Source organism: Corylus avellana, chromosome 7 (genome assembly GCF_965113065.1).
Source record: "Corylus avellana chromosome 7, dhCorAvel1.hap1.2, whole genome shotgun sequence".
NCBI classification, from domain to species: Eukaryota; Viridiplantae; Streptophyta; class Magnoliopsida; order Fagales; family Betulaceae; genus Corylus; species Corylus avellana.
This window is the reverse complement of record NC_142496.1, coordinates 10,436,359-10,452,782: the sequence shown is the minus strand read 5'-3', so window position 1 is coordinate 10,452,782 and position 16,424 is coordinate 10,436,359. Positions and strand designations below refer to the sequence as shown.

General features: G+C 35.2%; 1 protein-coding gene across 2 annotated transcripts; it reads left to right on the top strand.

The window, feature by feature from the left end:
• Positions 1-441: 441 nt before the first annotated feature.
• Positions 442-16,204, top strand: LOC132184744 (Transmembrane Fragile-X-F-associated protein). 2 transcript variants are annotated; one of them, XM_059598484.2, is made up of 14 exons: positions 442-604; positions 4,120-4,210; positions 4,349-4,433; positions 4,720-4,804; positions 7,290-7,359; positions 8,971-9,040; positions 12,028-12,073; positions 12,211-12,460; positions 12,568-12,773; positions 12,901-12,975; positions 13,978-14,047; positions 14,322-14,402; positions 15,623-15,702; positions 15,819-16,204. In XM_059598484.2, exons 1-14 carry the CDS (start codon positions 486-488, stop codon positions 15,895-15,897), a joined length of 1,407 nt encoding a protein of 468 aa, XP_059454467.2. In that variant the 5' UTR covers positions 442-485; the 3' UTR covers positions 15,898-16,204. The 2 variants fall into 2 exon arrangements, with proteins under 2 accessions (XP_059454467.2, XP_059454468.2); XM_059598485.2 differs by lacking the exons at positions 15,623-15,702; positions 15,819-16,204 and adding an exon at positions 15,304-15,616.
• Positions 16,205-16,424: the final 220 nt, after the last annotated feature.

Here is a 16,424-nt window from a genome sequence, read left to right as displayed (position 1 = left end):
AAAAAAAAAAAAAGAAGAAAAAAGGCAAATTTTCGACAAACAAAATAAAAACCCAAAAAATCCGGGGGGACCGCCCAAATCAAACGACAAGCAAACACACCTTGGGCCTTTGCTTTGCCGTGAAAGCAAAGTTAGAGATTAAAGAGTTCCAATAGTAAATAGTGGAAGAATAGAGCTTTAGAGAGAGAGAGAGAGAGACAGAGAAAGCAGCAGTTATGCGTTTTGTTTTTATGTTCATCAAAGAGAGAGAGAGAGAGAATAAATGTATGCCTTTCCCTCCTCGCGCCCATCGAAAACAGAGAGCCAACTTCCAACTTTAGAGAGAGAGAGAGAGAGAAAGCGATTATCCATATAAATTTCCTTTTTTTTAAATTTTTTTTTTTTCTTCATTTTTGCTTGTAATTCATAGCTGCTATCTCTATATCTCTTTCCCCGTTTTTTTTTTTGGTGTGGTGGGTTGAAATTGGGAATTTTTGAGTTGTCAAATGATGAGCTGGAGGAGAGTATTGAACTCCGTTCAGGCCGTAGCAGCCCACAGCCTCCTCTTGTGCTTCACGCTCTTGCTCGTCCTCAAGCTCGACCATGTCGTCTCCTACTCCTGGTGGTAAGTTTTTTTTCTTCTTCTATATATTTGCAGTTGTATGTGAATCCTTTTCGGTTTTGCATTTGGTTGTTTTTTTTTCTTTTATGGTATTTTTTATTTGTGGTGTTTGGTTTTTATTGGATTGGGGTTATGGATTATGCTTGTTTTTCATAAACTGTCAAAATTGTGTGAATGTATTTTCCATTTTGTATTTGGTTGTTTTTTCTATTTCAGTTGGTGTTTGAATTCGTGGGTGTTTTGGTTTTTAGTCGATCGGTTTGGGATTTTGATTGTTTCAAAAAGGTAGGGAGGTGAAAGTGTCAAAATTTTATGGGTTTTGTTTCAGGTTTAGTGTGTGTGTATGCGCGTGGATGTATTTTCCATTTTGTTTGCTTGTTTTTCTTTTTTATTTGGTGTTTGTATTTGCCGGAGTTTGGTTTTATTGGATTGGTTGTGGATTTGATTGTTTCGAAAAGGTGGTAAGGTGGAAAAGTGTTAAATTTTATGGGTTTTGTTTGAATTTTGTTTAGAGCAATTATTGGGTGAAGCAACTCATGGGCTTTGTGTGTGCTTGTGTGTGTTTTTCCATTTTATAAGGTTTGTAGTGGTTACTGGTTAGTTTAGTTGTCCCAACGAACGTATGCCCCGCTCTCTTTTGGGAAGTAAATGGAGGAAATGAATTATGGGACCTACAAATCAATCATTATGTTATTTTGATTTTTTTTTTGATGGTGAAAAACTGGTGGCCGAAGTGCAAAATACTTTTTCCTGAATAGATTTATTGTGAAATTGTGTATTTGGTCGGGAAATAAGTGCATCTTCTTTCTACTGGCAGTTATAATGTAATTGTGTTTAAACAAATTTGACAAAATTGTGGAATCAGAGAACATATATAAATTAAGAAACAAGTTAAACGAGAAAAATATGTGATATAATTATGATTATGAATGTTTGGGATACAAATGATAATTGTCACAAAAAATAGCATTGAATTATATGCCAGAGCTGAAAAAAATAGGGTGCTAGTGTAACTTACGAATCAGAAAAACTCATCCTGACATTGTAAAAGCATAAGAAACAAGATTGAAAGGATTGGGAATTATTAGTGTGTCTAGTCTTTTGATTGTTAGTTGATAGTAAAGCTTAAGTTCATAATAAAGCTGTAGGTAGTTACCCTTTTTCATTTTGGGCTGGGTTTGAAGGTTTGTCCGGTTTGAGGTACTTTTGTTGTGAGAGTTGTCATAAAAAAAATAAAAAAATAGTTTACTTCTCATTGGCCTTAAATTGAAGGTTGAAAGTAATCTGCTCTGGATTTTGGGCCTAATGGTTAGATAATCTCAGAAAGCGACATGTTATTGTGATGAACAGATGTTGTATGTGTAAGAGAAGTGAGGAGAAGGTGGACCATCTTCTTCTTCATTGTGAGGTAGCTTCTGCTTTGTGGAGTGTCATCTTTGGTTGTTTTGGGATGTCTTGGGTGATGCCTAGACGGGTTTTCGATTTGTTTGCCTGTTGGTGGTCTTCTGGAAGGAGGGGGAGTGCCGCGGTCTGGAAGATGGTGCCTACTTGCCTTTTTTGGTGTTTATGGAGAGAGAGGAACAACAGGTGCTTTGAAGACTTGGAGAGGTCCTAGGAGGACATTTTATCCTCTTGTTTCCATACTTTGTATCTTTGGACTGTAGCGTATGTGTCCCTCGTTGCCGATTAGCTTTGATAATTTTCTTGTTCACTTTTCTATTTCTAGTTAGGTGATCCCTTTTGTATACTCCCTGTGTACTTTGAGGCACCTTACGCTTTTAATAAGACTGGTTATTACTTATAAAAAAAAAACACTACAATTCAAGGGAATTAGCCTCTCAATTATTTTCTAGTTTGATGTGCTGGTGGTAAATTTAATTTGATTAGGAATGCTTATGTCAGGAAGATGGTATTATATCTAGATAAAGCATGAAGGGTTTTGAATTATACACTCCATACTGGGTGATCTTGAATGGATCTATCACTGGGTTAGGTATGCGGTGAAATTCGGTTTCTCACTTGTTGGATAGGTTTCTTTTTCTCCAGATTCAAGGACATGTTCAAAAAAGCAGTTCAAGGAGCGATACCTACACCAATGCAGCTCATCTTCAAGAATATTGGAGCACGATTCTATTAACTAGGGGTGCTTCTCCTCATAATGGTTAAAATATGAGGCTTTCTCATCAATCATTCTTATAAAGTTGCTTGTTATGGTGGGAGACTTGCCTAGTGTTATGTTGCAAAAGTTGTATTCTATGAGAAACTGAAACTTACCCTAAATCACTAGAGTCAACGTAATACCAAGGCATTTGGCATATATATAATGTATGCATGTATCTTGCGTGTGCCTGTGTAGGGACTCATTAGACATTAGCAAAGCAACCCAAATAGATGAGAATTATAAATTGGAATGATTGGATTATTGAATTTCAATTTATATTATGTTATTTAGTGAGTCAATCGGGATAATCATATGATTAGAGCTAATCAAAGTTCAGTTTTTTGGAAACTTTGGCCAGAAGAGGAAAAAGCTTGAGGTTAAAATCTAGAGTGGGATTGAGTTTTACAAAATTGCTAATGGAGAAAGAGAAGTATTTTGGTATCTGGTTTAACAATCCAGCAATTTGTGGGCGGTGTGTATAAAAATTGCCATTGAGATTGAGCTGACTGGCAACCCTATTTAAAGTCGCAATGTTTAGCCGTACTTTTAAGTTCTTTGGTGGAGCCTTGCTGTTGGTTTGAAAGTACAGTGGCTAGAGTGATCCTTCCGAATGATGTAAGAGCGGGTCTTTTTGATTATGGGAATGGGCATCTTTCAATTTTCAAAGATTATGTGAAATTATGGACGGAGATTTAACAAGGGCAACTGTGGAATTTCTTCCCTGAAATAATTACTAATAGCACTTGCTCAACATTTCTTGCCCTTTTCTTTAAAGGATGGCCAACTTCCAGTAGTTTGGTGCGAAGCTCCCTGAAGTGATCTGACAAAGTCTTTCTGTGCTGATTAAAGCTTGTGGTCATATTCTCTTTAACAAGGTGTGGCTGGGGGATCCAAATATTGGATGTTCTGTTGATAGCTTGACCAACATTTAAGACTTAAGATCGGGTTGAGAAAGGTTTAGATTTACTGCAGCAAAACTTAAGTGGATTGTTAAATTATTAATTGAGGAGTAAATTGTAGATTTGCTGGGTTTATAGAAAATTTATGATGTATTCCAGTAATTAGCCTGAGTTGTAATATAGCCTAAACTATGTTGTATGGGGTGGTTGACAAAACAATCCAAAACTGTATAATGGAATTTCATCTTCTTGAATATAATTTTTGAAGATAATTGATGTGCTACTGTGTTATGATTTGAGTACCTCAGGAAAAAAATGACATTCTTGTAATCCGAAGCTTGTGATACACATAAATTGTTTATAAATATATTGAAAAATCTCTCCCCCATGTCACCACCCCCCCTCTCTCCCCCAAGAAAAAAGGCTTAATTACTAAATCTATTAATTTCAATGTACAGGATTATATTTTTCCCGCTTTGGATATTTCATGCAGTTGTTGCCCGAGGACGATTTTCATTACCTGCTCCATCAGTTCCACATAATCGTCATGTATGTTGTTATGCTTCTCTGCAATACCGGAGATTATTTTGTGGGACTGATTCATATATCAGCTGTGTGAATATTAAAATCTCAAATCTATGATCATGATCTGCAATTGTATACACTAATATTCTCTTTCTTGGACAGTGGGCACCGTGCCATGCCATTGTTGCAACACCATTGCTTATTGCATTTGAGTTGCTCCTTTGTATATATCTTGAGAGTTTTTATGGTAAGCAGCTGACACCCTAGCTTTTTAGCTAACCATTGGGTATTGACAACTGGAACTAATACAGTTTGTTTGTTTTTACTTTTCTTTTCATGCCCTGGGAATAACTTTGGTTTTTGAGTTGTTAATTACATTAATTCATGAGCATTAGTTTTTTTCAATTATCCAGCTCCTAAGCTTTATATCATGTGATTGATTCATTGTGCTAGAAGGCCTTTAATTCTTGCCATGATGGCAGGAGTTTGAGTTCTTAAAGTCTCAACTTATTAATGCATTACTTTTCGTACAGTTAATGGTTCTGCAGCTGTAAACTTGAAGATTGTCTTTCTTCCCTTACTGGCACTTGAAATAATTATTCTGATTGACAATTTCAGGTATTTTCTTTCTCATGAATTCTTTTGTTTTATTTGTTCGTGCTTTATTATATACCATTCCTTCTTGAAACAGAGATCATAAACTTAACTCACCTGTTCTAACATATAGTAAGTATAGTGGAAAGCAAATAGCATCGCTTTGTTTTCATCAGATGCACATCTTAGTTCATTTGAGTTCATTTTTGTTGAACTTGAATGGAATACTGAGTTATTGATACATGCAGTTGAATGAGCTCGTCCTGTTATCTTTCTCTGCTGTTTCTTTCTTTGTCCCCTTTTCAATACCAAGGATTCATTCTTTACAGACCCTGAAATGAATTTCTTTCATTTTTATGCAGTTTGTAATGCAGCATATATTGCTTCTAACACATTTATAAAATAGAAAGATATTCAGTTCAAATCCCTCTACACATGGATAGCAGCATTCAATAGTTTGCCATTTTCTAGTTTTCTTAAGTTTTTGGATTTTTGTTCTTTTTCTCCATATTAGGGGTTTCGCTTATATACTTCTTGTGTACTAGGGTTGCGCTCCTTTGCACTATTAATGAGATTGAATAACTTATAAAAAGAATAGAAAGCTTACTTTAAAAAAGAAGAAAGGATGATTTGAAGATAAAATGTGAAGTTTCTATTTTTAAGAAAAGAGAAATAAGTTCAAGTTGGGTGACTTCTCTTTTATACTTCTTGTGAGAGCACCTTATGCTTTTAATGATATCTCGATTACTTATAAAAAAAAAAAAGGAAAAAAAGAAAGGAGAAAATAAGTTATATGAGGGAAGATCTTGTGAATTTACCTTTTGATAGAGAAGGGTAAATGCATTGCAAACATCTATTATTGCATTATTTTTAAAGATTTTCCTACATTAGGAATGTGGTATTATGTCGGGAAATGAAGATGTGACTGATCTAAAACTATGGTTACTTATAGCTGAATTAAAAGGTGTAAACAATATAGTTTAAGGGTATATAAAATTAAAAGGGTTTTTCAATTTTTTTTTTGTCTTGACAATTTATAGTAAATATGTTATGTTCCTATTTACCTTTGCGAGTATGATATTGCCGAGAAGTAAATGTCCAATCAAAATGTCGCCTTCTGCACACCCCCCCACCCCCCTGCGGTTCAAATGGCAAAACTCTTATGCTGAATTTCTTAGGAGGGATTCTGAATTTTAATATTTTATAAATATAGAACATTGATTAAAAAAACAGTGAAAAAATTTTCCATTATCAAACTAAGAAGAACAATTTTAATCTACACTGAAACGACTGTGGCTGCATGCTATATAGCAAGTAACTACTATAAGTAACCGATAACAGGTACACAGGGTTTTGAGTTATAAAGTAAAAAATAACTGCTAGCTTCTAATGGATGGCAAATTTCAAGGAATTATTAATGGAAGAAGGTTGCCAATTGGTTGGTAAGCCTTCTGTCAGGCAATGATTCTCATTGAACTCAACAGTGTGTAATGTAAGTCGATGGTGGAAGAGGAACTTGAAGTTGGAGCATTAGATTTGGGAACATTCCAGAGCAATGAGCCCTAGAACTTAGAAGTGACTGAGATACAAGTTTTCAGTTGTTCAATGACAAACACCAGGAGTTCAAATCTTCAACAATGTCAGAAAACCCAAGATTATGCAAATGAAAGAGATTTTGAATAAATTAACATCCTAAAGAAAGAAAAAATTAGAAATTAAAGAACTATCTGGTGTATTGTAGAGAGACTTAAAGATTTAATGTTGGTGAAGCTTTGCTGGAAACTTTGAGCCCTTTGCTGAATTCCACGTTCATCCCTTGCCCTCCTCATTTTTGTTGTGGGTTTTGGGGTACTAGTGCTTGAATGTTCAAATGGTTACTGCTTTTGGTGTTTTCTAGAAGATAATTTCATATCTAATTGACGTTACCACAAACAGTTATTACAAAAAAGACATTTCGGTTTTGTTTGGTAAGGTTCACACCTTGGAAGAATTCTGCCACTTTCCTTCAACCCTGTGTCGTAATTTCTTCACCTTGTCTTCATTGCCTATAGAAACAATGCTGGATCCTGCAAATGTTTTTCCAGGCAGGAGTATGTATGGAAGAGTTCATTTGTATTGTGCTTTATTTGAGTTAGCTTGTCCATCCTGGGTAATGATTTCTTTCCTTTGGTTCTATAAGTTTGTACGTTAAAAGGTGCACATATGCGGGGTAGTATTTCATGAAACAGTAATTGTAGATTATTGCTTGAACTAATTTTTATCCCTTCCTATCAGCCTCTTTTTGACAATTATATTTGGCTTGGTAATTAACTCATGCACCTAACCGGAGTTGAATTTGTGATCTAACTCACCACCCCATACTTATGGGAGCTAAAAGTGCTATTTGCCCCAAAGGCCTTCGGTACTCTCTCACAAGTCACTATCAGACATAAATTTCAATTTAGTATCATGATTTTATTGTGAACAAGTATGCTTCAGGCTTTGTAACTGGTATTCATTTCTTTCACAGAATGTGTAGGGCTCTAATGCCTGGAGACGAAGAAAGCATGAGTGATGAGGCTATATGGGAGACACTTCCCGTAAGTCTATTGAACTAGTTGCTTAATTGTCTAAGGCTTGTCTTATATTGCCTATTAATGATTAATGGATTAGAAGTCATATGATTATCCTGATTGCTTTAATATATCTATGTACTGTTGTATTTATTTTAATTAATTAGTGTTGGGTCCCTTCCGGTTATTTGGTGTTAAATCCTTCTACAGTGTAATGAGTTGTCATGATGGTTTCTGTTTCTCTTGGAAGAGTGTTTGGCAGACTAAGGTTTCGTTGAGGGTGGCCTGTTTTGTATGGTGGTCGGCTGCCCTAGGAAAGATCCTTTTCATGGACAATCTCGAGAAACGGCACGTCATTTTGGTTGATAGGTGCTATATGTGTAAAAGGAATGAGGAGTCTGTGGACCATCTCCTTCTTTGTTGTGAGGTTGCTTGTGCCATTTGGAATGTTTTCCTCATTCGATTTGGGTTGTCTTTGGTTATGCTTAGACGAGTAGTCGATTTGTATGCTGCTTGTTGGACTGCTGGCAGCACTTGGAGTGCACCTTTGTGGAAGGTGGTGCCTTTCGTGGTGTTTATAGAGAGAAAGAAATGATATAAGTTTTGAGGACCGCAATAGGATTTTGGAGGAGATAAGTCTTTATTTTTCAACATGTATTTTTGGACAGCTGTTTATGTTTTTCCCTTGGTGATTAGTTATTATAATTTTCTTGTTCTTTTTGCCTTATCTAGCTAGGTGGCTTCTCTTGTATATTTCTTGTGTAAATGGGGCGCCTTATGCTTTTAATGATTACTCGATTACTTATTGAAAAAAAAAAGTAATTAATAAAATGTGAATGAATTTAAATGAAGAATAAGATGACAAGAATGTTCTAAGTTAGACCTCCTTGAGAATTTTTGACATCTTGGAACTCTACAAGCTTTTAAAATCTATATTGGAAGAAAATAAAGTTATATAGTAGAAGTCTAGTAATAATGGACTATATGAAACATTATAGATATTTTTAAAGGAAATGATGTGAGAAACAATGTAGTTGGGTTTTTTTTTTTTGTTTTTGGGAGGGGGGTTGAAACAGTGACCTCTTAAAGACTATAAAAAATGACTGGTTGTTTTATTCAAAGCATTTGTATTGAAACAATTCTTATGAGTCTGCAAAATTGATGTCATTCATGCATCTTGTCAACGCTTTGCTGCTGGATTCCTCTCTGCTTCTAGCAAGATGCAACCTCTCTGCTGGATTACTGTTGCATGGGACTTTTTTTTTTTGTTAGTAAATGCAGCATTGGTCAGCATCTGGGGCATTTAATGATATCCATTGGTATTTAAAATGAATCTGTTGGTTAAATTTTGGAAATGACCAATGATTTGGGTTTACATCCTCTGCTATGCTTTCTGTTCATGTGCTTTATAAGAGGCACATTTCTGGATATTAACTTTAACATTCAAGTAGCATGATCACAAACTTCGGCTTTTTTTGAAATGTGTTGGTTTGTAATATCAACTCCTGGTTTTAATTTTGGTTGTGAATCTGTCTAGCATTTCTGAAAACAATCTGGTGTCCGCCCTTTATGTTCTCTTTAAATAGTTTCTCACTGATTCAAAAAGGACTGAAGGATTTGCCAATGTATTGATTGTAGCACTTTTGGGTTGCAATCTCCATGGTCTTCTTTGCTGCTGCTACCATCTTCACCCTCCTAAAGCTTTGTGGTAATTTCTCTTTCTCCATAATTTTCAAACATAGCTACAATAAATGCACTATAATAAGTAAAGACTAATTTTTTTCTTCTCGTAAGCTTTATCTTACGGTCTCATGATCTGTTGTGTTATTACTGCCATATCATTTATTGGATAGCACCATTTTAATGGCCATCTTAATCTACTTTATATTTTTTTTGCTTGGAATTCTTTCGTGCATGACCAGAACTATTCCTTTTATAGAAAAGTAATATTGCTAGATTGACGAGTTACCCTTTTTTTTTTTTATTATTTATTGTACACTACCCAGAAAATGCAGTTGACTTCTTTAGGAAAGGCAAGGCTGATGAATTAAACACCACTCAGTAAGTTGAAGCAAATTGTTTATATGCAGCCTTCTCATAAGAGGGGGGGGGGGGGGGAGAAAAAAGGAAAAAAGAAGGAAAAGTCTTCGTTCTTTCTCTGAGATTTGTTGCATGGATACATCCATATTGTATTCGTATCCTGTAACTTTTTTTAGGGTCTCGCTCCCTGAGTTCAAGAGTATATACTCTTGCGTTATACGGTCCTATGTGTCATAGAGAAGTGTCTTCTTGGTTAGGGCCAACTAGGGCCGATCATGGACTGGTGTGATTGGTATTTTTCACGTTGTTCTGATGACTGAACTAAGGCTGTTGGTTATTTTAAAAATTGTGTCAAGCCGCACTGATTAGTGTTCCCAAACTGAGTTGATTCGCATGCCATCAGTTTGGTGGGGCTTGCCAGGTCGGTTTGGGCCTTTTTGAGTGTTGAGTTCTGGTTTTGTTTGGTGCATTTGTGCTTTCAAGTTCAGTCATTTTGGGCCCAAACCTGCGCTGATGTTTTGTTTGAGCGTTTGAGTTTTGAGTCCTGGTTTAGCTGTGTCAGCTCATAATAGCCCATTGCAAAATTGTAATGTAACGAAAAGAACCTGCTCATTTCTAACAAGGAAGTTGCACTTACATATATATAATATTTAGAAAAGGGGATCCAACATTAACACTCTGACTCTCTACCTTCAAATTGGTTTCTCAGGAATCTAATGTGTTTTTATTCCCTCCATGCCCCCATCCTAAACCAAAGGTTCCCATAACTTCACTCAAATCTATATCCTTAGCATCTGATTAGATCCATAATATAATTGCCGTCCCCTTCCCGGCTATTCAATGCCATCTACCCTACTCCAAATTCAGTTAGAGCAATCATTTTTTCTCTTGCAAAGCAACACAAAGCAAATATTTATGATGCGGGACAAAAAGACTTAAGAGAATAAAGCTTAGCGAAAAGAGGGAGAAGCCAAAAGAGAAGAGGATGAAGCTGGGAAAAAGCTTTAGAAAGTCGGGAGAAGCAAGCCAGAAGAAATTAGGGGAAGGGGAAGACAAATTCATGTCTCACAAAATCTCAATTCATCATAAACTCCTCAATACATCAGAAAAATATGTTTAAATAGGTGAGGGCTAAACCCGAAACCTAACCCTAGTAGTTCCTAGGCTGACAGCCCATAACATAAAACCCAAAATTATAAAGGTAACATAACCCGTCTGAAAATAAATGACATAAATAAAACCAAAATACAACTAATAAAAAGTCCAATTAGGCCCAATAATAATTCGTAGTGGCCAGTGTCTGATGTCCCCATCAATTTAAAGCTAGGAAGATACGTAACCTTAATTTCTATTTATCTTTTGTTCTTCAGCAATGGTTGAAGCACAAACATGGACAACACAACCAATGAGCAACCTTGGACCCGACACAAGCACAAAAGACTTAAGTCATAGACATCTTGGCTACCCCATCAAGGGATGAGTGTTGATGATGACCTAGTCACACTAGAGGATAATGAAAGAGAATATTAAAATATTAATTAAACAATTAAATTCATAATTTCTTATCAATTTAAGCCTCTGGGACAATTGGTGATTTTACATGGTATCATAACAGAAGTCCTAAGTTTGAATCCTTCACAGCTGATCTCTCATTTTAGTTAAATATTCCATGTGTTGAACCTCACTTGTTGATATGGAGTTTGAACCCTACATGTGAGGGAGAGTGTTAAAATTTAATTAAATGATTAAATTCACAATTTCCTATAAGTTTAAGCTTTTAAGACAGTTTAAGCTTTCAAATTGAGCATTGAGCCTGAGCCGAAGGCGTTGTATACTTGAAATGGAAACAACATGCTGTCATTTGACTATCAAAAACTGATTGATTTTGGTTGGTTTCTTTGACACCTTGATCAGCCCTAGGTTGATCAAGTTGTTGGAACATTATTGTTGGCGCCTTCAAATCATAATCTCAAAAAGCAACACTTTATTATTACTAATATGGTGATGCTTCACTCCAAAACTTGATTCCACGCTTCAAGTGTGGATGCTTGAGGTTCACCATCCGTTTGGTGAAATTTGTTATTGACTAAACCTTCAATTTCCATGTAACATGAATGGAAGAAACCAATTTTTATGTCACCATCCATATCCGAGAGACATGAATGAAGGAATCCAATTTTTCTTTCTTTCATTAATGGAGTAGCTTATCATAGGATGGAAAGAAATAGACAATTTTTCATTACGCATTAACAATAAGAAAATTTTGTAGGAATATTATGTTCTAATTACATATTACTAATTCTTAAGGTGTTAGTGTCCTAATTACTAACTGCCATGTTGTGTTCTTTTGTTTTTCTTTTTGCATTTTACAGTCCCTGGTTCGCCGTGTCTTCATTTATTTATTTTATTGTTTCCCTGTATTTACTGCCTGTTGAATGCCTTTTGTGCTTGTTGAGGATTTCTCCATAGAAGATTTTTCTTTATTGGAATTTCTAAATTCTTGAACCTTACTAATTTTTGGTGGATTGAGAGTCCTTGTTCAGGACAATGGTGGGTTGCTGTGGTTTCTCACATTTTTTATGGCTTCTGCCTCTTTGTCATTACTTTATATATTACTCCTGTATATTATTTAATTGAGTACACATGATGTAACAGGTGATGTAGGTGCTCTTGGCTGGTGGGACTTATTTATAAATTTTGGGTATGATTAATGTACTCTAATGTCATTTATACTGTTTAATGTGTAATTTTTAGCAGTGTTTCCTTGAACATTGGTACATCAATGTTTATCTTCAAGGTTTGGAATGAAAAATAAATTCTGAACCTTTTCTTTTTCAGTATTGCGGAATGCTTTTCCTTTCTTGTTTGTACAAAGTGGTCTAATCCGGTGATTCATAGAAACTCTCGCACAAGGGAAGCTAGTTCATCTTCTACAACTATTAGGTATATTGACTGGACCAATGGTTTAGTAATTTCTCCAGAGGAGGATCAACAGCAAGATAGAATGTGCAGTCTGCAAGACATTGGAGGCCATATCATGAAAATTCCGATAATTGGTTTTCAAATCCTCCTGTGTATGCGCCTAGAGGTATGCTTTTTTTTGAACAAAAAAATAGAGGTATGCATTTTAAAGTTGTGGTAATGCCTAGTCTTTGGGATATCTTATCAATAGACGTATGTTGTTTCTGATTTCAGGGAACTCCTGCTAATGCTAGGCATATACCACTGCCAGTTCTTTTCTCTCCTCTTTTCCTACTGCAAGGTGCAGGTCTCCTATTTGCTGCCTCTAGGTTGGTGGAGAAAATTGTACTTTTACTTCATAGTGGAGTTGGCACAGGATTATATTTTCGATTTTCTGCAAGTGCTCATGACTGCTTCGGGTTCTTGCACCATGGTTCCAGGTAATGACTTCTTCCCCCTCCCATTGAAAAATCTTGAATAGGCAGGACTGAACTTACTGAATCCATAATGTAAAAATTGACTGATGCAAGTGCTATGGATTCCTAATCTGAAAATCTTCAACAACAGGCTACTGGGTTGGTGGTCAATTGATGAAGGCAGTCGAGAAGAACAGGCCCGACTATTCCAGCAGGGGGCTTCTGGGTTAGTATTCCTTTTACCTGTGCTATAATATTTTTAAGTGTATATGCAAATGTTATAAATGTGTTTTGGTTGCATATGTGAACATGTGACTGAGTGACATGGTATCCTGTCTTTTATGCAATAAAAAATTTATTATAGGCAAAAATATAATTTAACAATAGATGCAAAATCACTGAAATCAGTAAAAAAAATGCAGAAAATTTGCTGGTGTAGCAGTACACCAGAATATGAACATACTGCGGCAACTAATTGAGCTTCTTTTTTTTTTTTTTCCCCGCTGGAGGCATGAAGATATATGAAATAAAAATGCTTACTTTAGGGGAAGAAAAATTATTTATTCTGTTTGAAATTAGTTTTTCCGATGCATGTAGGATGCTGCATTTGATTTTTTTTCCTGTTTGGATAACATATTTGAATCACATTTCTAATGGCCTTTCTATTTTTTTTTTTTTTGAGATATTCTCATATATCTGGTCCTTAATTTTCCTTGATTCGCCATTAGTCTTTAATAATAAGGAATACTTGTGGTGCCAATTTCCTACCGGATTTTGAGAGATTGGTTACTTGCAGGAGCATTCCACTTTTCTACTGAAGAACAAAATATAATAATAATGCCACTTAGTAATGTCATGTCATTTTTTGTCATTGTCTACTCCCTGTTCATTGTTGTCATGTGCTTGACCATATAGTTTCACGCAAATTTTAGTGTCAATGGGTAATGTGCATTGGATATTATTAAATTTTGACTACTGATAACTAGCCAGAAATAATCTTCTAATTTGGATTGTTACAATCACATGAAGGCCATTTATGAAAATGGACTGTCCTTATTTCATGTATCATGTGTTCATCTTTAGAACATTATGATACAGCTTGAAAGTGCAGTCATTTCCTTTCTGCCTGTGGGTGTCATTATATCTTTACTTTCCATAGGAAATTCATCAAAAGGTTTTGCACTCTGCAATTCTGCTGATCTTTGTACATTGATTCCTTGCCATACAGGTATAACACTTTCTGTGGCTATCCACCTGAGATGGTGAAGAAAATGCCTAAAAAGGATCTTGCAGAGGAGGTGATCATAATTCTCTTGGCATTTATTTGTTTGTTTCTTTTTGCAATCATAAATTATTTCTCTATATGCATTTATAGATGCATGCATACACATATAAATTTTTACATAGATGATAATATTAATACCTATAAATATCTGATTAAATTTCCCCATTATTGGTTTTGCTTATGTTTTACCTGTTGTTTTCATTGGTAAATTTCAGCAAATTCCAAAATTATAAATGACACAACTACTGTTTTCATTTGTGTTGTATTTATGATTCATTTTATCTCAGGTTTGGAGACTGCAAGCAGCTCTAGGTGAGCAGACGGAAATCACAAAATACAGTCAACAGGAGTTTGAAAGACTTCAAAATGTAATTTTCTCATCCTTGATTACTAGTTTAACAACAATGTGCAATGATGTGAACTTGTGAATTTGTGAACTTTTTGCATTCAGAACCATTGTTTTCTGTTCTTGGACAAATTAGTCTCATAATATTATTGAAAGAAAAGGGCAAAGCCCTCGTACACAATTTAGCCTCACCTTGAGAATTACTTTGACCAAGATGCAACTAGGATTTAAAGTTGACATATGCTGAATACCCTCATGTCATTTCTAGAGTTTAGACTTGTATACATTCTCACAAAAGATTCAAATTTTTGTAATGTGTGAGTTTCAATTATAGGCGATTATAAATCTTGGATTAATATGCATGTCAACATTTAGTTAATGAGCATCATTGTAATTCAGAGTTCTCACATCCAGAATTTTTGCGGCCTTGTTGTCTAACTTTTCAGAATACGACTCCAATTTTTATCTGTAGGGCCTTAATTTATTCAACAATTGTTCTCATGGTTTTAGGAAGTTGTGTTGAATTAAGAATGTGCATAATTTTTATGCAGACCCTAAGGGAAAGTTGAACGTGCAACTGAATGAAGTAGGGAAAGTGGTGGTGATAATGATAATGACATAATTAGCCAAAATTAAGTTTTTGTATATGGGATTGCCTCATTTAAGATTTTCATGCAAGCTCAGAATCTAGTTGATTTTTGCAACTCGAGAGGTTTTTACTGGAAAGTTTTTTATAATTATTTATGTGTTGTCCCAAGGAATACTATTTGAATTAAGAAACTTAATTTGCAAGGAGTATAACATGAAAGGTAGTATTTATGTAATCATTACTTTATACATCTGCATTGTATCAATTATCTAAGCGCAGTGGGTAATAACATTTGTTACTCTCATTATAATGGCTGTTAAAATGAGATGTGCAGAAGGTGTTTTTGATGAAAATGATTGATTTTAGATATCCAAAGTCCATACAGTTACACCAAGGCATTCATTGTTAAGTGCAAAACCAGTCCCACAAATATTGGTGTGTTGATTTCATCTGAAACAAAAGGTACTGTGAATGCATCCTCAATTACACCACGTTCGCCTGTCAAATTGGAAATTGATGTCTTGGGTGTCTTTTGTATGTGCATGTGTATTGAGGCATCCATGCTTGTTTGAGATCCTGTTCATTTTGAAAATTGCTTCTAATAAATGTGAATCCACCTCAATGCATTAATGTTGTCCCGATGCACTGGCCAGGAAAAGGTTTTATGTAGGGTTTGCTTTGAGGGAGAGATTAGTGTGGTCCTACTTCCATGCAGGCATCGTATCCTTTGCAGGTAGCTGTTCTTACCTTGATGCTCCTTCTTACTAACATGCAAACTTCATTAATCTCAATCCTTTTTACTTTTTCATTTTTCTAGTATGGTTTTTATTGTTTCCTAATGCATTGCAGTTCCTGCTGTGAGAAGTGTAAAAAATGCCCAATTTGCCGCATCCCTATTGACGAGCGCTTGCCTGTATATGATGTTTAGGTTTTAACTTGCCCTGTTTGTTTTCCAAGAGCACAAATTGGAGCCGCATAGAGAAAAGGTAAAAAAAAAAAAAAACAACAGGAGAATGTTTATTACAGTTTCACACTTTTTACTGAAACTTGTACAATAGTGAGTGTTGCTTGTGCAAGTTAACATGACAAGGATTAGGTCATACACGAATTGCAGTTGCTATAACTATACAAAGCTTGGTTAGCTGTTTTTCAAAAAATTTTCCTCCTAAATTGTAAATATACTAAAACTTTTGTAGGCGGAAATAACAGTAATAGCAAGTTGCAAGTTCTTTTCATGCCGTTTTAACAGCAATTGTGTTGATGTGAGCTGTATTCTGTGAAAAAACACTAATTTTATCTTCATATGTTATGTGAAAAAGACTGACACCACATTATAGGGTAAATTTAGTATGTAATGAAGTCAATATGAGCTGAAAAAATATTTAATTATTGCTGTTTTATTTCTCAGCTTGTTTCCTTTTTTGTTCATAAAGGCTGACCAACATTTTACCATGG

Coding starts and splice junctions, on each gene's coding strand:
- LOC132184744 (XM_059598484.2), top strand. CDS start 486: ATGATGAGCTGGAGGAGAGTATTGAACTCCGTTCAGGCCGTAGCAGCC. Junction 4,805..7,289: donor ATTCTGATTGACAATTTCAG/GTATTTTCTTTC, acceptor TTTCTTTCACAG/AATGTGTAGGGCTCTAATGC. Junction 15,703..15,818: donor AGGCATCGTATCCTTTGCAG/GTAGCTGTTCTT, acceptor AATGCATTGCAG/TTCCTGCTGTGAGAAGTGTA.